General features: G+C 40.1%; 1 protein-coding gene across 12 annotated transcripts in view; it reads left to right on the top strand.

Annotated features, from left to right (window-relative positions):
• The window catches only part of NCOR2 (nuclear receptor corepressor 2), a 1,025,928-nt gene that overhangs the window by 588,063 nt on the left and 413,597 nt on the right, over positions 1–24,268 (top strand). For all 12 annotated transcript variants that reach the window (XM_053701833.1, XM_053701839.1, XM_053701838.1 and 9 more), the window contains 2 exons: positions 2,201–2,370; positions 18,989–19,051. In XM_053701833.1, coding sequence (XP_053557808.1) covers positions 2,201–2,370; positions 18,989–19,051 — 233 coding nt within the window. The remainder of the gene's footprint in view (positions 1–2,200; positions 2,371–18,988; positions 19,052–24,268) is intronic.

Here is a 24,268-nt window from a genome sequence, read left to right as displayed (position 1 = left end):
GAAACACATTTTTTTTCTTTTAAGATTCTGATAGAGAATAGAATAAAAAAAAAAATAAAATGCCAATTTACGTCTATTATAAAATTTGCTTTGTTTCTCATGTTATTCTTTGTTGAAGAGATACATAGGTAGGTAGCGTGCACATGCCTGTAGCACTACACGACAGGAATTAAGGCTGCCATCTAGTGCTCTTTCTAATGTATGACATTGTTGCAAAACTGCTGATATAAAGTGCTGCATACACGTGCACACTCCTGAGCTTACATCCCTGCTTTTTCACAAACAATAATAATAAAGAAAATTTGATAATGGATGTAAATTGGGAAGTTGTTTAACATTGAATTTTCCATCTGAATCATGAAATAAACAATAAAGTCCCTTTTGACTCTGTAGTTAATTCCTTTGCAGAGTTATAGGGACAGTTCACCCCAAAAATTTCTCCCCTTTAAATTATTCCCAATGATCCTTTTAACCTGCTCGAGTGTATTAAATTGGTTACAAGTATCTCCTTTACTCCTATTTCAGCATTTGAAATAGCTGATTTAGCCTGTGGTATCACCACCTATACTGAACAAATTAATACTGGAGTATAGGCTATTGAATAGCCTAAGTATACACAGCCAGCAGAAGAGATTACATTCTCAGTGGGATGCAAGATAGTTAAGTAATAAAATGATAATTTTCCATTGTTCTCTCTATGTATTGAGCTTTGGTGTTCCAGCCAAATAAAAGATAAGGAAGCAAGTCTGTGTACATAAACTTAGAACATAATGAGATCTGATATCACCTTTAAGTTCAACCTATTGTAATAGGCTGTGGTTTCAAAGCATAAAATCAGCTACTTCATATACACAAATAAGCATGAAAATTGAATTTCTCAAATATTTTATACTCTGCAGTTGGTATAGCAAGTCATTTAAAATACATTAATGGAAAAACAATTTTACAGTGTACTGTCCCTTTAAACACACAGAGGTGCAAGTCGAGAAGTAGAACTTTTAATTTTTTTTTACTATAATGGCCCTTTTTTCTTTCGTGATTCAGATAGAGCATGACATTTTTAGCAACTTTCTAATTTACTCCTATTATCAAATTTTCTTAATTCTCTTGGTATCTTTATTTGAAGTGCAAGAATGTAAGTTTAGATGCCGGCCCATTTTTGGTGAACAACCTGGGTTGTTCTTGCTGAATGGTGGATAAATTCATCCACCAATAAAAAAGTGCTGTCCAAGGTTCTGAAACAAAAAAGCTTAGATGCCTTCTTTTTCAAATAAAGAAAGGAAGAAAAATTGATAATAGGAGTAAATTAGAAAGTTGCTTAAAATTGCGTGCTCTATCTGAATCACGAAAGAAAAAAAATTGGGTTCAGTATCCCTTTAAGTTTACCATCAGTTAAAGGGTCATTACAGACATTATAAAAACAGCATATTGACTTTTTAAATAATTGTAAAAGGGATTTCCCAATATAGAAGTTGATTTGAATTAAAATGCTTCATTTAAAATAAGTCCTTTTATTCCCTTTTCATGCCCTTGTATAGCTATTAGCAAGGCAAAATGACCCACTCCTGATTGTAGGCCCTGAGTATGTGAGTTTGTCCTGTGTTTACGTTTAATGCACTTGACATTGTATGAAACATTTCCAGCGTTTCCAGATTTAATGAGCGTTTGCCAGCGAATGACTGGGCCAGAAGATCTAATGCTCTCCACTCTGGCAAGATTTTGTAAGTCACATCAAAGAATTTGAGAAAGACGTATTCATTTTAGAAAGACAAATTTTATCTTGAGATCCGTTAATCTTGCTATGCAGAGTTCTGGGTGTGAAAAAGAGACACATTGCAATATAATGGCCAAAAGAAGCCCCCAAAGGTTTTGTGATATTTTTCTCTAAGCTGGAGTGTTTTTGATCATCGGGCCTTTAGTGTGTGATGTGTTTTTCTTTTGGGAGCAAGTTTTCATTCTACAAGCTTGATTGGAATCTGGAAATGGGGACAGATTATTTACAGTTTATGTTTTTGTTTTTTTAATTAAACATCTGTATTGCAAAAAAATGCTTCTACAAATATTTTAAATGCTATCTTTGTGAGGTTCTAGTGCTAAGCTAAATTAATGTTCAGTATCTGCTGATGACAGTTGCTAATGTGATCAGCTGATTTATAATTTCACGGACTGCTGTATTTCATTTTCATTTGGAACACTATAGAGAGAAGAATGAAGATACATCTGGAGATGAGAATGATGATAGGGAAACCATAACCTTAAAGGGGCGCAAAACTGCCAATAGCCAGGGTCGGCGCAAGGGGCGCATCACAAGATCTATGGCAAATGAAGCAAACGAGGAAGCTGCAACCCCTCAGCAAAATGCAGATTTGGGTAGGTGGATAATTGTCTTTGTTTTGTTATAGATTTGCTACAATTGTACACCACTCGTTCCAAAAGCTTTTAGTAAACGTTTCTACTAGTCCAGTAATAACGTTTACTGTGCACAGAGCAAATGTGCATAATGCACATTCATTCATACCCTTAGTCTGCTTAAAAATCTAGCTGTCGCTTGTATTCACCACACTGTCACAGTGGTGGAAAAGTATCACTAGAGTTTACTAGTCAAGGGAGAAACATTACTAGACCACTAAGTGTTAAAGAAAGGGGAAAGCTAAATGATTTACTCTTCCATTGTCATTTCTTACTCATCTGGGACTAGTGGAAATTTCCAGCTCTAAATTTAACCAAAACCTATTTTACCAGTACATGTGAATTGGTATCTTTATTTCAAAAAGCAGGAATGTAAGCTTAGGAACTGACCCATTTTTAGTTCAGCACCTGGGTAGCTAATGTTGATTGGTGTCTAAATGTAACCACCAATCAGCAAGCACTACCCACTTTCTTTTTTCCTAAACAAACGGTTGTCACGCCAAGTAGCTTACAGTTTGTAGCTCTGCTTATTAGTAAAGGGTATGTCACTGGAGTTGTTTCATATCTGTGAATTACAGAGTTGCAAGAAAGTGAGTTCTAGGAAAACTACTTAAAACATGGCGCCTAGCTTGAAATATTGTACCATCTACGTTATAAATATATTCTTATATATGAAACCTGTTAACTTAATAACTAAAATATTATTTTTAAATAGCAGAGTGTGAAATTGTTGTGTGTTTGGCATATCATGGAAATGAACTTATAGTTGTAAAGTAACGTCCCCCTCATGTAAATGCCAGACTTTTCTTTAATATGACTGACTGCATGAAACCGTGTTAGTAGTCTGCACAGGTGCTCTGCTCCTCCTTCAGGTTATTTCTGCTTTTACTGTAAACACCTAAAATAAATTGAGAAGGTTTCAAATGAAGATCACATGTAATTTTGGGGGCGCTTTGAAAGCTAAACCACCCCCTATTATATGTTTATGTCAAAATCATTTTCTGTATCATGTCATGGCTCTCTTAATAAACCATATAAAAACATACACTATTTGCCCTGAAAGTATTTCTGATGAATAGAAAACATTTCTACTCTGAATGTCCTTATAAACCTCAGACCAAACCACTGATTCTTGCTTGGAAACTGACCTCTTCCTAATTATAAAACCATACAAATGGTTTCATTGGTAAAACTAGATCTTCTCCTGTGTGTGTACCGTAGGGATGCAAGCTTACTGTAGCATAGGGCGCTCTCCTGTATTAAGGATATTGCATAGAGCAGTTAGTCCTACTTATGACTTGGCCTGCAGCCCAATTCCCTGGCAGTAAATGAAGTGTGAAACTGGGGTGTTTCTTAGTCCTCATTTGTATTTGTTCTGCTTTGGCCTGTGAATTTGCCTGTGACTTACATATGCCTGTATTGTTCTCATATTTACCTCATTAAATTTGTGTACGTTTTGTTTTTAAAATCTAATCCATGTCAGAATGGCGGATAATAAATATAAGCAGATTTATAAAGTGCTGTCTAATATTTTACATTATTTTGTCATGGTTTTTTAAATTTTTAAAATCATCATTAATGATTTTTAAGGATTTAAATAACTTTCATTTAAAAACATTCTAATATTGGCATAGTTAGCTGAGTTCATAGGTTTAAGTCTACATCACGCTGTTTCAAAAATAGAACTCAGTCAGTTCTCACTTTTCACCGCAGGAGGGACCTTTCCGACTGAGTTGGCTCTTTTGTATAGTTTGTAGTTTCATTGTTAAATGGAGTCTGACAATTCAAAACTTGATAGCTTTACTTTGACTCTAACAAGGCTTAAAATTAAAAGATGCTGCCACTGCACAAGTAAAATTGAAGAGTTGATGTAGTCTTCTGTTAGAGAAGAATGGAATGTGAGAGTGCATTTACAGTAATATATATTACACTTATGTGTGTGTGTATATTGTGTATATATACAGCGCTGAGCTAGTAATAAATTGCATCCAATGAGCAAGACCGTTTTCCATATCTTTAACACTGAGTGGGCTAGTAACTCTTTTTCCTCTGACTAATGAACTATAGTAATATTTTTCCATATGTGGACATGCATGTGTAATGAGCACACCACCTGGCTGATTTTACTGACCACCCGGCTAAGAAAAAAAAAATCTGAATTAGACTATATTTGCTTAATATTGGCTTAAATATGGTTGGATACAAATCAATTATGTTTTTTAAAAAAGACATAAAAACAGATTTTGTTTTCAATTTAAATCAGATTTTTTTTTTTTTTTTTTTAAATTTAAATAGGATTTTTTTTTTTTTATAAAATGCCCTTTGAGGAAAAATGTATCTAATGCTTCTATTTAATCTAAAGGTTATTCATCCTGAATTATAGGTTAGTTTTTAATTATATAGAACGATGCTGTATTTAAACATGGCTGTTATGTTTATTTTTTTTGGTAAATAATTTCCATTAATCCATTAACAATGTGATGCTCTCCCAGATTTGTTTTTGTTGTTCTCAACACTGAGAACTTGTTTTTGCAGAAATAACATTTCCCTTCTTTACAGCAAAAATGTTATAAAATTAAAATAGGAGTTGAGAAATAGACCTTAAAGGGACATAATCATGATAGAAAACATTTGGGTTTCAGATAGAGCATACAATTTTCAGATTTACTTCTATTATCAAATTTGCTTCATTCTCTTGGTATCCTTTGTTGAAGGAGAGCAATGCTCTATTGTGGCCTAGCTGAAACACATTGGGTGGGACAGTGACAAGCAGCTAGTTCACAGTAGTGCTCTGCTTCTGATTCTACCTATATATGTTTTTAGACAATGAATACCAAGAGAACAAAGCAGATTAGAAAAGAGGTAAATTGAATTTTTTTTTTTTAAATTGCATGTTCTTTAAATTTGACTTTACTGTCCCTTTAATGCCATTGCTCCCCTAAAAAAATCATCAATATACACATAATTAACCCATACTAAGTTTTAAGAAGCTAACTGAATAGAATATTGTTTGGAGTGGAAAGTGGGACAGATCTGTACCCAAGTGTGAGGAGGGAGGGTCAAGAATTAAAAATTAAATATATTATTATCGTTTTAGTTAAATAAAACTATTTAAATTGTTATTATTAAGATACTCATTATTATTTTTCCACTAAAGTACAGCAGAAAAGTTGATCAAATATGAATGATTAACTGATTAAACTGGAGATAGTTCACCTCCAAATAATTTAATTCATTAATTTAATGATATATTACCAAATGAGTAATGGTCTGATATAACTGGAGAAAGAATCTGAAAAGTTATTATTCTAAACATTAAATCGGTCTTACTAACTAGTGATTTAAAGTGAATGTAAACTTTGACAAATGTGTGCCCGTTTTTTAAAATTCCTATTAAAAAAGGGACACTTTCATTCATCAAAGTTTACATTTCATCGGTTTTGTTATAATACCTTTTATTTTTGAAAGCCGGACTAGAGATTCCCCCACCTGCCGCTCGTCTCTTCATATGTCAGAAATGAAGAATCCAGCTTCCTCCCATCACGGCATGGCCTCAGGCAATGTTTGCTCTGGGGGGGAAGCCGTGATTGGAGGAAGCTGGATTCTTAATTTCTGATGTAAGCAGAGACGAGTGGCAGGCGGGGGATCGCTGGTCCGGCTTTTAAGAAGAAAAGGTAAGTATTTTAACAAAATCACTGAAATGTAAACTTTGATGAGGCCCCCTTTTTTTCCATTCCCTGGGGGCTTGTGGTTGGAGTCTTTCTGTCCCCCTGTCTATCAAACATGTCAGTCGCTTGGGCTGGTCTCGTGTTGGAGCAGGATCTGAGATCTGTTGCTCTGCTATTTCGTCCTCTGAGCATTTGAGGTACAGTAAGCCTTTTGAGGTTTCTCCTATCTCCACATTCAAGCTTTGTGGGAGGGACTGGTGGCTCTTAGATAGCCTGTGACGTTATCCGCTGGTTAGTGGATACTTAGGAATCTGAAAGATCCTATCTTAAGCTGCAATTATTTAAGTTTCAGAGTCATTTTTAGATGACTGCAGCGTGCAGTGTTTTTGCTTCAGGTGTTGTTCGTCAGACCTATCTGAGCTTGCTGCACAAGGTTTCGTTCTGAATATTTTGGTATTCTGAGATACCTTTTTGTGACTTGGGGACCTTCGTCTTCAGTTGCTTTCTAGAGTGCGGTTGCACTGTGTTAGGGGAAGATCCTCTCTCTGTTTCAGACTCCCAGCCTTATCCGTGGTTTCTGTATTTCTGGGGTCTGGGCGTTGCCTCCCCTTGTTTCTATGAGACTGGTTGGGTCTCTGTTAGCCTGACCCGGTTTCTCAGGTTTAAGCTCTGTGTTTTTATTTAGGACTCGTTGTACCCATTTTATGTTTTTTTCTGGAGTTCCTTATGCTAGCTGGAAGCTTGCTCAGCATACTAATGCACTGTGGCTACTCTGCACTGTAGCAAACCAAGGGTTGCAAGTTCGATCTCCGGCGAGGTCTACTCAGCCTTTTTTCCTTTCGAGGTTGATAAAATGAGCAGCTTTGTGGAAGAATAGGGTAGTTTGTTCCCTTTCTTTAGTAATGAGTGTGTTGTTTAGAGACCGACTGCTGGGAACGGTGTTTCCTGGAGGCTGTTGACTCAGTCGAGTCTAGTTCCTGTGGTCTCTAGCAAAGCTGTGGACTATCTGCGGGTCAGTGTCCTTGGGCTTTTTTTTTTTTTTTTCTTTCAAGGTAGTTCTCGGCTTCGGACGAAGCAGGATTTTGTTTGGTAGGGGTTTTCAGGCCTGGTACCCTCAGAATGGGCCGCCTCTTGTACCCTCCCATTTTTGCATTGTGTCCTCTATAGCTTGGGTATTGTTTTCCCAAAAGTAATGAATGCAGCTGTGGACTCTTTCCATTTATGAAGAAAAACCAAAGATCTACCTTTCCACCCCTGCACTCTCTCCTTCTGTCAACTCTCACATCAGCGACTGCTTATCTGGCATTTCCTCCTGGATGGCCTCTCACCACCTAAAAATAAATATGTCCAAGACCGAACTACTTCTAATTCCCCCCTCTAGCTCCACTCCAGTCTCTCTAATATTTATATCACTGTTGGCGGCACCACTATCTCCCCATCACCCCAATTCCGCTGCCTCTGAGTCAATCTTGACTCAAATCTGTACTTCATTCCCCACATCCAACTGCTCTCTTCATCCTGCCACAACCACCTACACAATATCTCCAAATTTCGTCCGTTCCTGAGTGCTGAAACTACCAAACAGCTCATCCACTCCCTGGTAATTTCCCGACTTTACTACTGTAACAACTTAGAAACTGGCCTCCCTCTCTCCTGCCTCTCTTCCCTCCAATCTGTCCTAAATGCATCTGCCAGGCTAATCCACCTCTCTCGACGCTCTGTTTCTGCTGCGCCTCTCTGTGAGTCCCTTCACTGGCTCCCCATTCACAACAGAGTTAAATTCAAAATTCTCACCCTGACCTACAAAGCCCTCACCAATGCTGCAAAATTCTCACCCTGACCTACAAAGCCCTCACCAATGCTGCACCACCCTACCTGTCCTCACTCATCAACAAATATACTCCTGCCCGTCCCCTAAGATCCAACAACGACCTGCTTCTTGCGTCCTCTACCATCACCTCCTCTCATTCTAGACTACAGGACTTCTCTCGTGCGGCACCAACCCTCTGGAACGCACTTCCTCGAGATGTCAGACTTGCCTCTAACCTCTCCTCCTTTAAACGTTCCCTAAAGACCTTTCTGTTCAGGGAAGCTTATCACCCGACTTATTAACAAACTAACTTCAATTAACTAACAGTTGCCCTCTATCTCCTCACTAATATCATTCTCACCTCTGCAGTCCCCACCTCCTGTTTCCAATCCTACCCGTCTAGATTGTAAGTTCCCACGGGAATAGGGCCCTCAATTCCCCCTGTATTTGTCTGTAAAATGTTGTGTCTTATCGTATTGTTTCTCCACTGTAATGTTATCCTTGTACCCATGGGCAGCGCTGCGGAATCTGTCGGCGCTTTATAAATAAAGAATAATAATAATAATACCTGATAATTTTATTTTCTTCAGATGGCAAGAGTCCACTGCTCCCCACCCGTATTTTTTCTGTTGGGCGTCTCTTATGTTTTATTCTTCTGGCACCTTTTCACCCTGGTATTTCTTCTACTGTTCCTTGTTCCTCGGCAGAATGAAGCGTAATTTAAGTTTTTAACACTAAGTGGACTAGTAAACAAAGGATATTCAAAATACAATAATAGGATAAGATTAGCAGCACCAAACTGATTCCAGCGGAGCAATTTCTTTTTTTAAATCTGACAATTCTAGATATGAGCATAGCTATACAATTTAATTTCTTCTAAATCAGGGGTGGACAGACTTTTGTAAGGCAAGGGCTACCTATAATTTTATTCCAAGTGACATGGTCACCTAACAAAAAACAAAAACAAAACACCAGTCGCTCGCTGAAAATTGTATTTTTGCCTCAAATAGGACCTGCTGGCTGAAAATTTTATTTTTGCTACAAATAATACAGCTTTAAAAATCAGACGCGCTCTTTACTTAATGCGAGAGCTCTCTTTTTACGTCTTGCTGGGACCATCAAGCAACCTTATCAGTGTACCGTGCCTGCGTATGAATAAGTAGTCTCACAATCAAGATGGCTCGAGTCTAGGTCTAACGGAGTAGTCAAGCCTGGAAGACAATGGAAACCCATAGCTCAGGTACAACGATGAAAATGAACAATTCTCAGCCAATCATAGACGGACTCATTCTACAAAGTAATTTTATTGGCTGGACACCATGTCAGGTTGATTAGCAGGCAGGTCCTGTTGGCTGCTCTCCATCTGTCTGCTACTAGCTAAAGGCTACCGCAAATAGTTGTGACAGTGGCAGGCTCTGTACCGCCTACACAGCAACCAGAGACTGATATAGCATCAACAGCACTGACCTGCACAATTTGGTGACAACAAATTCTGGGGACAGAAAGCTGCAGAAACTAGCTAATATTAGTGTGTCAGAGAAAGTATCAGAGAACAGCATCAAAGCCTGGTACAGACTAATTAAAAGAACCTTAGGGGGAGTAACAGACCTGGGGGAAAAAAGCAACACCAGAACATTCACCCAGCAGAGCCTGGTGACAAGTAACGGAGGACAGAACTATAAAGTACTATCAGACAGAGCAGGACCTGGAACTGCCAAACCCAGGGATACCAAGCAGCATCTCAGCCTGGCACATGAAGAGTCTGTACTTTGGACTGACCGCTCTTGAGACAAAAAAAATAGAAGAGTTTGGGACAGGCAGTAACCTAAGCTGGAGCAGCGAGTTCAGCTACAGCCGCGTTGCACATGCTGAAGTATACATACCGCCGTTATAGGCTCATAGCTGATTTCAAAAGTCTGCATAAGAGAAACATTTCTCATACACCTATGGTGGTGAGGCTCTTCAATCAGAATCTAGATGTGTGAGAAATCTTTCTCTTATTATGCAGACTTTTTAAATCTTCCAGGCGGTCACCTCAAAATTCACTCAAGGTCCACTGGTAGACCGCGATCTACCTCTTGCCCACCCCTGTTCTAAATAGAACCTTGTGTTCCAATCCTAATTCTATTTATCATAAGTGTTGATCTATGAGAATTCCACCAGCCCCTGAATACAGACGAATGTGTCTGCCGTTCTGTTGGCGCAAGTGCAGCTATAATTCTCTAGGGTGCATGTGCTTGCCAGAGCTAGGTCACGCAGGATCTAGTTTGTTTATTAGTATGTGCTCTATGCTCACCACTGATAACTACATAGTAGCAAGCAAACTAGATCTTGTGAGCCACAAAATGCCAGCTCCCATACCTGTTAAAGAGACGTGAAACCCAAAATGTCTTTCATGATTCAGATACAGCGTATAATAATTTGAAACAACTTTCCATTGTACTTATATTATCAATTTTGCTTCATTCTCTTGGTATCTTTTTTTAAAAGAGCAACAATACACTACTGTTAGCTAGCTGAACACCTCTTTAAACCAATAAGAAGAGGTATATATGTGCAGCCACCAATAAGCAGCTAGCTCCTGAGCCCACCTAGGTCTGCTTTTCAACAAAGGATACCTAGAGAATGAAGGAACTTAGATATTAGACGTAAATTGGAAAGTTGTTTGAAATTTTATGCTCTATCTTAACCATGACGGAGAAAATTGAGTTTCATGTCCCATTAATCAGGGGATGCTCACTGAAGAGAAGAAAGCAGGGAGGTAACGTAAAGTGGGAACCAAGGCAATATGACAGATGCAGTTGGGATCATTTTTTTAAGCGCCTGATCCTTTTTTCCCCTCTACCTGTCACTATGTTCTATGTCTTGTCCAGTTCTATGAAAATCTTTTCTTCCCTTTAAGTTGTAGGAAGGGTTACAAATTATCATAGTGCTACATGCCGGCCGAAAAGGTTTTATTCTATAAGAGATGTTGAAATCTACTAAACAGTTTTACTTCAGATATTTCAGTTTTATATATATTTATTTATATATATATAGTAAAGTATAAATATACTTTTACTATAACTGCTTTTTTTATTTTTATAAAGCACATTTATTTCTGTAGAGCTAATCCATCTCTCTAATCTGTCTCCCACTGCTTTTCATAATAGTTATCTCACTATAGGTTACATACAATTAAATGTAGAGACTTCAGCACTGTATAAAAAATGTAAGCACTGATGGATTGTGGTCTACGGGGTAATGTGAGAACGTAGTCAATTAAACAATATAGATATTTTTAAAATACCACATACAGCATTAGAACTGATGAAAATTATAACAAAAAAATGGTGTATGCTCTAAAGTCTAAAACATGTTTCTGTTATAATGATTTTACACCGTGCCGCCCTCCTACCAAAACAGGCAAAGGTTGATACAATAACATTCATTTACTGTAAAGTATTACAGCAGACGTGGCTTTGCTCCAGCGAGAAGGTACATAATCAAACATTCTGTGCAGTGTAAGATAGGCTCTCTTTGCAATAACTGTCTCTGCAGCATAATCTATCATCATTAATTGTGATGAAAGCACTTAGACAAAATGTTCAGATGCTACCACAATCTGAATATTAAAAGGTTTAAGTTTGCAATTTGTATAATGGGAAGTTGAATACGGTCCTGCCCCCAGACTTGAGTGGCAGAACATCTTGTTAGTCTTTTGATTGATGAAGAGAGGTATATTAAGGTTACCATTGTATAATAATTAATGGGGCATTAAACTTTAAATTAAAACCCCTATTAAAGGTACAGTCAGCTCCACAAAGTTATCTATATGACTCACATGAACTAGCAGTCTACTGCTGTGAAAAGGTAATAAAAAAGCATGTGAAAAGAGGCTGTCTGTAGTGGCTTAGAAACAGGCAGACATGTAGAGGTTTAAAGGTTATAAAGTATATTAATATAACAATGTTGGTTGTGCAAAGCTGGGGAATGGGTAGCAAAGGCATTATTTATCTTTTTAAACAATAACAATTTTGGTGTTGACTGTCCCTTTAAATATGTTTTCCTTCCTAAGATAGGGAGAGTCCACGGCTTCATTCCTTACTGTTGGGAAATACAACACCTGGCCACCAGGAGGAGGCAAAGACACCCCAGCCAAAGGCTCAAATATTCCTCCCTCTTCCTCATTACCCCAGTCATTCTTTGCCTATCGTCACGATAGGAGGTGGCAGAGAAGTGTCAGAAGTTTCTGAGAGTCCTGAAAAAGGGTATCTGCCCTTCGAGATAGGACTGGAGTTTTAAGTAGTCATGTCAACCTCTCAGTGAGAGTATTGATGAAAGTTAGAGTCTGGAGATGCAGGGAAATTTTTTTCTGCAAAACCATCCAGACTACTGCTAACATCTCCTAAGCAATCAGTGTTGACGAGTTTCACTGCCTGCTTTCTCTCACTCAAGTCCATGTCAGGAGCGCTGCTATAAGACTGTCACACTTGAGAGGCTGTGTTCTGTTCCACAGCATGGATCCTGGAGGTAAGATCGTTTCAATTTTTACACATAAAACGCTATAACAGGGTCACAGTGTGGCTCCTTTATACCTTGATAGGATCCAGGGTTAATATCCTCTGAAGGGGGTTTATTGAACAGTTGGGGTTAAATAATTAGTGTATTAACTATTTACATGCTGCTTTGTGTGATTTTTTTCCTGGGCTGATAGACTGTGTGTTTTTGTCTGGAACAAACAGGTTTCACTTTTGTTTTTGAAAGTGTTGCACAGCTCCTATTACTTGCTGTACCTGTAATAACAAGTGACGTAATGTCTTGCACTCCATGTGGCCGGGTGTGTGGACTATTTTCATTTCCTCCATTGCGGCTGAGACTTGAACCTGAGGAGAGCGTTTCCTCTGTTAACTGTCTGGGTCTAGGAGGTTGTGAGTGCCCCAGCCATTGGGAGTATAAAGGTGCAGTTTTCTATAATAAAAAACGTTTTTATTTGTGTCCTTCTGGGGTATAACCTGAGCTATGGAGGACTCTGACATGTTAGAAGGTACTCCTTCTGTACTAAATCATACCTGTTTATATTGTGAGGAGGCTGTGGTTTTCCTGCCCACTCAATTATGTTCCACATGCCTTAACACCGTTCTAAATTCTAAGAAGGGAGACAAGCCTGCTAAGGCTCTTAGTCCCTCTGAGCAGTCTACCTCTCAGGACTCAGCGTCACGTGAGATTACTACCCTTGCTACATTAGCCACTCCACATAGAGTTCCCCGTAGCACATCTAATCCTCCATCCGGACGGGGCCTTCTTCCTGCGGACTTTGCCGCACATTTACAAACGGCAGTGTCTGCGGCCCGCAGTGCATTACCTCACTCTAAAAAGGCAAGAGAAAGGTTAAACATAGCTCTCCTGACCCGGAGTCATCTAAATATTTATTGAATTTACCTATTATGTCCCAGTTATCCGATGATGAGTTAACCTCTGTAGCTTCAGAGGGCGAACTTTCTGGGTCGGAGTCCTTAACGTCTAAACCTCCTGCTGTGGAGGAACAGTCCTTTAGTAAAAAATGCAAGTGCTCAATTTTAAATCTAAAGGAGGTTCTGTCTACGTCAGAGCTGCCAGAAGAACCTTTGATATATGTTAGACAGTCTACAAAGACAGGAAAGTTCCTTTGTCTTTTCCTGTGCCGGTTAAAATGGCGAACATTTTGAACAACGAATGGGAAAGAATTGGATCTTCCTTTTCCCCCTCGTCTACTTTTAAAAAGTTGTTCCCGGTCCTGGACTCTCAACTGGATTTGTGGGGCTCCATTCCTAAGGTGGATGGTGCTATCTCTACGCTTGCTAAACGTACTACTATACCGCTTCAGGATAGTTCTTTGTTCAGAGAGCCAATGGATAAGAAAATGGAAACCTTTATGAGAAAGATGTTTCAACATACGGGATTTTTGTTTCAACTGGAGGCTGCAGTTGCAGGGGTTGCCGGAGCAGCTATCTACTAGCTATCTCTTTGTCGGGACTCATTAAGGTGGAGTTTTCCCTCAAGGATATTCAAGACAGAATTAATGCTCTGAGAATTGCTAATTCTTTTATCTGTGATGCGAACATGCAAATTATTTGCCTAAATGCAAAGGCCTCAGACTTTGCGGTCCTAGCCCACCAGGCGCTCTGGTTGAAATCTTGGTTTGCGGATATGACTTCTTAATCCAGACTCCTTTCTCTTCCCTTCACAGGAAAGTTTTTATTTGGTCCAGCCTTGAACTTCATTATTTCTACGGTCACCGGAGGCAAGGGTGCCTTCCTACCGCAAGATAAGAAGAACAAGTCTAAGGGACGGCAATCTTCTAATTTTCATTTCTTTCGTTCTGACAACGACAACAATCCTCCAAGCCCGAGCAACCCAAGAGTACTTGGAAGCTGGCTCAGTCCTGGAATAGGTCCAAGCAAAATAAGAAGCCAACCGAAAACAAATCGGCATGAAGGGGCGGCCCCCGATCCGGGATCGGATCGTGTAGGGGGCAGACTGTCTCTTTTTTCAGAAGCTTTGTTCAGGGATGTACAGGATCCGTGGGTCCTGGAGGTCGTACTCAGGGATACAAAATAGGCTTCAAATCTCATCCGCCCAAGGGCAGATTCCTACTCTCGAACCTGTCTACAGACCAGAAAAGAGGGTTGCCTTTCTAGTGTGCGTTCGGGACCTATCCTCCTTAGGAGTTGTCCCGGTGCCTATAGAACAAAGAGGTTTGGGGTTTTATTCAAACTTTTTCGTGGTCCCAAAGAAGGAGGGAACTTTTTCGCCCAATTCTGGACCTAAAGTGCTTAAACAAATTTATCAGTGTCCCTTCTTTCAAGATGGAGACGATAATGTTCGTCCTTCCTGTAGTTCAGGAAGGACAGTTTATGACCACTATAGATCTAACGGACGCTTACCTTCATGTTCCAAACCACAGGGAACACTTTCAGTTCCTGAGGTTTGCATTCCTGGACAAGCACTTCCAGTTTATTGCCCTTCCATTTGGCCTAGCTACTGCTCCAAGAATCCTTTCAAAGGTTCTGGGGGCTCTTCTAGCCGTTTCCAGAACTCAGGGTATTACAGTAGCCCCATACTTGGACGATATTCTGGTGCAACCACCATCTTGTCGTCTTACAGAAAAATACTCGGAAGTCCCTTCTCATTCTTCTTCGATCACATGGATGGAAGATAAACTTGGAAAAGAGTTCTCTTATCCCAAGTACCAGGGTGGAATTCCTGGGTGCTATTATAGACTCAATATCCATGAATATATTTCTAACAGACCAGAGACGTTGCAAGCTAACTTCGGCATGTCTTGCTATCCGGACCTCTTTGAGTCCCTCTGTGGCTCAGTGTATGGAGGTGATTGGTCTCATGGTGTCTTGCATGGACATTATTCCTTTTGCCAGGTTCTTTCTCAGACCTGTGCATGCTGTGACAGTGTAACGGGGATCATTCTGATCTGTCTCTACAGATTGTATTAGACAGCCCGTCGAGAGAATAGTTCTCTTGGTGGCTCTGTCCAGATCATCTGTCCCGATGTACGTGCTTCTGAAGACCATCTTGGGAGACTACGGACACAAGCCTATCTGGATGGGGAGCTTTTTGGGGTGCCAGGAAGGCACAGGGGTTGTGGACTCAGGAGTCGTCCTTGCTCCCGATCAATTTTGGAACTACGGCAATCTTTGTTGATTTGGATGTATGCTTTGGGTCATTGTCATGCTGAAAGATGAAGTTCCTCTTCATGTTCAGCTTTCTAGCAGAAGCCTGAAGGTTTTGTGCCAATATTGACTGGTATTTGGAACTGTTCATAATTCCCTCTACCTTGACTAAGGCCCCCGTTCCAGCTGATGAAAAGCAGCCCCAAAGCATGATGCTGCCACCACCATGCTTCGCTGTGGGTATGGTGTTCTTTTGGTGATGTGCAGTGTTGTTTTTGCGCCAGACATATCTTTTGAAAATATGGCTAAAAAGTTCAACCTTGGTTTCATCAGACCATAACACCTTTTCCCACATGCTTTTGGGAGACTTCAGATGTGTTTTTGCAAAATTTAGCCAGGCTTGGATGTTTTTCTTGGTAAGAAAAGGCTTCCATCTTGACACTCTACCCCATAGCCCAGACATATGAAGAATACGGGAGATTGTTGTCACATGTACCACACAGCCAGTACTTGCCAGATATTCCTGCAGCTCCTTTAATATTGCTGTAGGCCTTTTGGCAGCCTCCCAGACCAGTTTTCTTCTCATCTTTTCATCAATTTTGGAGGGACATCCAGTTCTTGGTAATGTCACTGTTGCGCCATATGTTCTCCACTTGATGATGACTGTCTTCACTGTGTTCCATGGTATATCTAATGCCTTGGACATTCTTTTGTACCCTTCTCCTGACTGATACCTTTTAACAATGAGATCCCTCTGATACTTTGGGAGATCTCTGCGGACCATGGCTTTTGCTGTAGGATTCAACTAGGAAAATGTCAGGAAAGACCTACTAGAACAGCTGAACTTTATTTGTGGTTAATCAGATGCACTTTAAGTGATGGCAGGTGTGTACTGACTCCTATTTAACATGATTTTGAATGTGATTGCTTAATTCTGAACACAGCTACATCTTCAGTTATAAGAGGGTGTGCACACTTATGCAACCACATTATTTTAGTTTTTTTTGTTTACTTACCTCCTAAAATATTTTAGTTTGTTTTTCAATTGAGTGTATGTATATATATATATGTATGTATGTATGTATATGTATGTATGTATGTGTATATATATATATGTGTGTATGTGTATATATATATATATATATATATATATATACATATATATATGTGTGTATGTGTATATATATATATATATATATATATATATATATACACGTTTTGCTGTATGATGTGTATATACCCATTGGGTTAAGGAGGTTAAACAAAATAGTTCAATATGGCAGCACTCTATTATAAACAGTATTAAATAAATGAAAGTGTTTCTGTCGGTTCTTGACAAACTCTTCAAGCCTACATCCTCCTGTTTATCATGTTTTGAGGCTGTGCATAACAAACCATGTCACTAGATGTCACTAAAACCCTATAATCTCTAGTTTTTCATTCCAATAAATTGGTTGGATTTTGCATGATCTCTTGTAATTCTCTTTCTTTTTTTTGTGATTGTCCTTAGAGTTCTTCTCACTCTCTGTCTCTCTTTCGCCCTCTCTATCTATGTCCCTCAGTCTCTTGTACTGTCCATCACCGAAATAGTGTATGTTGGTCTATTTCACAAGCACGTCAGCACTGGATATAAGCGAAAGTTAGATTTCAATATGGCGGGGGAGGCAGGAAATAACCTCGATACCATACTTATTAATGTATTTAGTGTTTAATGTCCCTTTTTAGCTCCTGAATTTAGGCTTTACTTAGCCCTCTCTGATAAATGCTATATAGACAACATCTGAGGACAGTTTTTGTTATTATTATTAATATTATCGGTTATTTGAAGAGCGCCAACAGATTCTGCAGCGCTATAAACATAGGCGGTATACAAGGTAGCAATTATAGGGATCAAATGATTCCACACAAAATGATTCCACACTTAATGCTGTTACACACTGAGAGTGGTGCGGCACGCAGCGTGATGATGCGGCTGTGCGCACTCAGTGTGTCCTGCCTTTTCATCTCTGGGCGCTCAGCCGCATCAGGTTGCGTAGCTGAGCGCTCAGAGTTGAAATATTTAATCTTCAGAAGCAATGTGACGCAGCGTGAAGCAGCTGCTTTGCCTTGCACTGCATCGCTTGCAGTGTGTCACAGCCTTTAGACTAGCAAGGTCTCATGATGAGGCACCCCAGTCACCTTCCCACACAATATTATTATGTAAATCTTCCTTTGTACCATTTTTATTTTCATATTCAATTCTGTCTTACTCCATTTAAATTTTGGTAAAATCAAGATGTTAAACAAGAAACAAACAAACCAAAAAAAAGCTAGATTTACTCCTTGCAAGGACATTATTTATTTACTGCACCGAGACTGAGAAGGAATTAATGGCACTAACAACGCAGACTTTGGTATATCAATTCTACATTCTTTAAAAAAACAATGTTGCTGAATGGAGACTGGGCAGAGTAGACCTATAACCAAAGAGATATTTTAAACATTATTAGCTCTGTAAAGCAAGCACTAAAAGTGATGTATTTGACACATCATTTTCATTACCTTTTTAAATAGATGTTGGTAATAATGTTTTTCCAGTTAATTTTCTCAGTTTATTATTTTATCTATAGTATGTAATGCATTGCATTGTTATTTGTTTGTCTCTTGAGTTCATTCATTTATGCCACCTCTTTTGGGAGACAATTTAATCTTGTTCACATCTGCTCCGTGTCTCCCCTTTATCACTCAGTACACTTGCTACTCAAGTCTGATCTCAGAAGATGCTAGTGCCCTTTCCTGTAGCAGTTTGTGACTATGGGGAATCTTTTTCCATGAATAAAGATTACTTGTGATTTGCTTGAGAGAGGTGCTTACTGAAATGTAGCTCAGTGAACTGTAAAGGATGTTCCCAAAAGGGCCAAGGCTTATAGCTGTCTGGGATCTGCAGTAGTAATCTCTGCTGAAGAGTGCTGCTATTTTTAATTGTTTCTGCAACATTTCCCCCCCCCCCCATGTCCCATATTTGTCCTTTATGTGAACTGCCCGTTTGGTAAGTCGTCCAATCAGAGTGGTGCTTGACATGCCCGTAGTCAATTGCTCTTGTGCATGGCTCATTAATAGTGAGATGACAGTGAATGTTTACAGCCTGCTAAACTGAATTACTACAGTACACTCTGTGCAATGCCCACAAGTCTTCATGTAGGTCACCATATGACTGTATGTTACAGTTGGTTTTTCAGTGGGGCAAATAGCCATCTCATTACATTCCTGTAGTCTCTTTAAGCCTAATTGAAAGGATAATGCAAAGAATTTAACTATAATTTCCACAGTTTAAAGCACTTATCCATTACACCCATCTATGTTTAATCCATTTTCTTAAAACATTATCTTAAAATCCTTAAAAGTACAATACTGGATGTTAATATAATTCTCAAACCTTACTCTAATGTCTTAATGTCGCCTTTTATTAACAGCTGCCATGGAGATGAATGAAAGCTCACGATGGACTGAAGAGGAAATGGAAACTGCCAAGAAAGGTAAGCTGACCTGTATGGTGTCTGTGCTGGGGGTAGGATACTATGCACCTTGTCTTATAGGAAACTGTTATGGTCAAGGGTACTAGATGCCATCATGTATTGTGCCAATGTCAACTTATAACTTAAAATCTTAATGTTTTAAGACCTATACTTTGAAAGACTGCTGTGTAGTGAGAGCTGTTTCTCTGCAGGCAATATATGTATCTATGAAGATGTTGCAATGTATATGTTTTAAACGGGCATGAAAGCCCAATTTATTTTTCATGATTAAGATACATCAAATTTTAAACAACTAACCATTTGACTTCTTTTTTTAAATTTGCTTTAGTCTCTTGGTATGTTTTGTTGGAGGAGCAGCAATGCACTGCTAGGAGCTAGCTGAATACAGCTGGTAAACCAATGACAAAAGGCATATATGTGCATCTGCCATCAAGTGTGGATATGTGGCTGACAGAGGGGCTGCAGGGCCATGGATCTGATCTATTGGATATGTGGCTGAAAGAGGGACTGCAGGGCCATGGGTCTGATCTAATGGCCATGGGTCTGATCTAATGAATATATGTCTGAAAGAGGGACTGCAGGTCCATGTGTCTGATCTAATGGATATGTGGCTGAAAGAGGGGCTGCAGGGCCATGGATCTGATCTATTGGATGTGTGGCTGAAAGAGGGGCTGCAGGGCCATGGGTCTGATCTAATGGATATGTGGCTGAAAGAGGGGCTGCAGAGCCATGGGTCTGATCTAATGGATATGTGGCTGAAAGAGGGGCTGAAGGGCCATGGGTCTGATCTAATGGATATGTGGCTGAAAGAGGGGCTGAAGGGCCATGGGTCTGATCTAATGGATATGTGGCTGAAAGAGGGGCTGAAGGGCCATGGGTCTAATCTAATGTAGATATGTGGCAAAAGGAGAGGCTGCAGGGCCATGGTTCTAATCTAATGTAGATATGTGGCAGAAGGAGGGGCTGCAGGGCCATGGGTCTGATCTAATGTGGATATGCGGCTGATAGAAGGGCTGCAGGGCCATGGGTCTGATCTAATGTGGATATGTGACTGCCAGAGGGGCTGCAGGGTAAGGGTCTTATTTGCTTTAAATGTTATTAATATTTATAAAAAAAAAATCTGAGTTTAGCTAATGCTGTTTGGCTTTAGAATGCTAAATTTAATTTGCAGCTGACAAGGCTAGCCATGGTCATTATAGTTGTGCAAAGTGCATTGATTTGCAGTTATCTGCTAAAGCCAAATAAATAATATATATATATATATATATTTCTTTTACAAGATATGACAAGTCCACGGATTTCATCCTTATTTATGGGAATATCGCCTCCTGGTCAGCAGGAAGTGGCAAAGAGCTCCACAGCAGAGCTGCATATATAGCCCCTCCCTTTCCTCCCCCTCCAGTCATTCTCTTTGCCTGCGTTAGTGATAGGAAGAGGCAGAGTGAGGTGTTAGTTATAGATTCTTCAATCAAGTGTTTATTATTTTTTTAAAAGTGGTGCCACAGTGCGCTACTTTGTTCTGGGGTTTAGCCTAGACCAAATCAGTCTCTTCAATGCAAAAAGAGAAGTATTTGGTGGCTTCAAAGCAATGGGAACTGGTGGGATTATATTCTCACTGCGCCTCCCATACTGTAATGCTGCCCTTTCTGTGATGGCCTAAGCTGTATCTAACTCAGGCTTCATCTTTTTGCAGGACTACAGGAGGGACCCAATGGACCTCTGAACCCTGTTGAGGCTGTCTTGCTGTCGGACAGCATAAAAGGTAAGTGCAGTTTTTATTTCTCTATAGGGTATTTCTCAAAATACACCTCAGGGAGTTCTGCACATACATTTATTTAAGGGATTCAGGGGCTCTATCAGTGAAAAGCTATTTCCCTGACAGCTTGGCGCAGTACTTTTCTTGTATGAGGACTAGGTCTGTTTGTTACAAGCTGGCTGCGCATATTTTTATTTTTCCCACTGTTAACTCAGTTTTTTATTACACTCCCGGGGGATTTAGCTCACGATGGGTCATGGCCATATTTAGCCGATACCTGCTGCATGAAAGTAATGTGGAGCGGCGGTGCAGACACCAAAGGTGTCTTGTTATGTGTAATGGCGACCGGGAGCTGAATTAACCCACTTTTGAGCAGGGTTTTGTTGATCCGGTGTGGACTGTTAGGCTTCACTGTAGTTTTTATCAGGACATTACTGCTGTTCCTTGGTGTGCATTCATCCTTTGTGAATTAGGATGGCACTACAGCACACAACCCTAGAAGGTCTTTTAAGATATAAGAGGAATTAAACCTCTTACCTTAACATATTCAAGATTGCCATGTTGGCGGCTAAGCGTTCAGGATTTTTTGTCTTAGCCTGCAGTACCTTAAGGAATAGTCCTTTTTTGGAACTGGTTGTTTGGCCTGGCTATTTCAGATGTTTCTGTAGCGGTCTTTTGAATTGCTACAGCTAAGTTTATAAACTTTAAAGCGGCAGGGTAACTATTATAATACTGCCTGAAAGAGTATACATTGAAGGTTATATGATAAAATTCATAAAACAGCGTTTGTATTATGCTGTGTTGCGTACAAATTTGTAGTTATGAGGTACAAAGGGGGTCTTTCACTGGGGCAGTACCCTTAAAAGGCCAGATTTGCAACCATTGTTTTCGGGTACAATATGATGCTATAGGACTAAGGTCCAATACTCAACAATGGTAAGCAATCCATGAAGCCGGCTACCACTACCAAGTCGGCATGCTGGGTTGGCCCCCGATCCGGGACGGATCTTGTAGGGGGCAGTCTTTCTCTCTTTGCCCCCCTGGGCAATAGAAAGGCTTGGGTAAGAGACGCTTAGGATACCTGGTTAATAGAAATTGTTTTTCAGGGGTATCAGTTGGAGTTCAAAGATTCCTTCCCCAGAGGAAGGTTTCTTCTTTCCCGATCATCTGTCGACCAGAGAAAAGGAGAGGCGTTCTTACATTGTGTAAAAGTTCTCTCCCCTATGGGAGTAATTTGTCCCGTTCCAATACTGGAACAAAGACAGGGATTTTACTCAGATCTTTTTGTAGTTCCCAAAAAAGAGGGAACGTCCAGACCCATTTTGAATCTCAAGAGTCTGAACAAGTTTCTCAGAGTCCCGTCTTTCAAGATGGAGACTATTCTGACAATTTTTCCATTGATCCAGGAGGACTACCGTGGACTTAAATTATGCATATCTTCACATTCCTATCCACAGAGATCATTACCAGTTTCTAAGGTTTGCCTTCCTGGACAAACATTTTCAGTTCGTGGTTCTTCCTTTCGGGCTGGCCACGGCACACAGGATCTTCATGAAGGTTCTAGGGTCTCTGCTGGAGGTTCTCAGACCGCGGGGCATTGCAGTGCTTATATGGACGATATTCTGATCCAGGCATCGTACTAACAAAGTCTCATACTGACATGGTTCTGTATTTTCTAAGGACTCACGGGTGGAAGGTGAATCTAGAAAGGAGTTCACTAGTCCCACAGACAAGGGTTCCTTTTCTGGGAACTCTAATAGACTCTATGTCCATGAAAATCTTCTTGACCGAAGTCAGAAAGTTATAGATTCGGTATACATGCCGAGCCCTTCAGTCCACTCCTCGGCCATTAGTGGCTCAGTGCATGGAGGTAATTGGATTGATGGTGGCGGCAATGTACATCATTCCATTCGCTCGTTTTCATCTCAGTCCTCTACAACTGAGCATGCTCAGACAGTGGAATGGAGATTATGCAAATTTGTCTCCTCAGATAGATCTGGATGGCAGAGGTATCCAAGATAATTCGGTGGGCAAAGGATCACTTTTGTTATCTGTCAGCATTCTACATCCCAGGAGTAGACAACTGGGAAGCGGATTTTTTTGAACAGACAGACGTTTCATCCGGGGGAATGGGATCTCCATCCGGAGGTCTTTGCCACCCTGATTCTCAAGTGAGGCAGGTCGGAGCTGACCCTTATCGCATCTCGTTAGAATGTCAAGCTCCCGAGATACGGATCCTCAGGCCGAACGGATAGATGCCTTGGCAGTGCCTTGGTCGTTCAACCTAGCTTATGTGTTTCCACCGTTTGCTCTCCTTCCCCGGGTGATTGCCTGGATCAAACAGAGAAGGCTTCAGTGATTTTCGTCGCTCCTGCGTGACGTCGCAGACCTTGGTATGCTGATCTGGTGGACATATCTTTTCTACCACCATGGTAGCTTCCATTGAGGCTGGACCTTTTCATTCGGAGACCCTTCCATCATCCAAATTTAATTTTTCTACAGTTGACTGCTTGGAGATGGAGCGCTTAATTTTATCTAAGCGAGAGTTATCTGATCGGTTATTGATTCCTTGATTCAGGCATGAAAGTCTGTTACTAGATATATTTACCATAAGATATGGTGTAAATATCTTTATTGGTGCGAATCCAAGGGTTACTCATGCAGTAAGGTTAGGATTCCTAGGATTTTGTCCTTTCTCCAAGACGGATTGGAGAAGGGGTTATCAGCAAGTTCCTTAAGGGGACAGATTTCTGATTTCTCTATTTTGCTACTCGAACGTCTGACAGATATTTCAGATGTTCAATCCTTTTGTCAGGCTCTGACTAGGGTCAGGCTTGTATTTAGACCTGTTACTCCTTCTTGGAGTTTGAATTAAGGTTTTCAGGTTTTTCCAAGGGGTTCTGTTTGACCCTATGCATTCCATGGATATTAAGTTATCTTGGAAAGTTTTATTTTTAGTTGTGATTTCTTCTAATCGCAGAGTTTCTGAGCTTTCAGCTCTACAATGTGATTCTCCTTACCTTATTTTTCAATCGATAAGGTAGTGTGACATACCAAACCTGGTTTTCTTCCTAAGGTTGTTTCCAACAACAATAGTAATCAGGAAATTATGTATCTTCATTGTGTTCCAATCCTTCTTCTAAGAATGGGCGTCTGTTACATAACTTGGACGTGGTCCATGTCCTGCAGTTTTACTTGAAAGCGACTAAAGAATTTTGTCAATCTTCTTTATTATTTGTTGTTTTTTCTGGAAAACATAGGGGTCAGAAAGCTGCGGCTATCTCCCTTTCTTTTTGGCTGAAGAGTATCATCTGTTCTGCATCTAAGACTGCTGGACAACAGCCTCCTGAATGAATTACGGCTCATTCTATTAGGGCTGTGGCTTCCTCATGGGCATTTAAAAATTATGCTTCTGTTGAACAGATTTGCAAGGCTGCAACTTGGTTGTCTCTTCGCTCTTT

The sequence above is a fragment of the Bombina bombina genome, chromosome 2 (assembly GCF_027579735.1).
Source record: "Bombina bombina isolate aBomBom1 chromosome 2, aBomBom1.pri, whole genome shotgun sequence".
Lineage (NCBI taxonomy): Eukaryota > Metazoa > Chordata > Amphibia > Anura > Bombinatoridae > Bombina > Bombina bombina.
The sequence above is the reverse complement of the archived record's forward strand: the minus strand, read 5'-3'. Positions and strand labels throughout refer to the sequence as shown.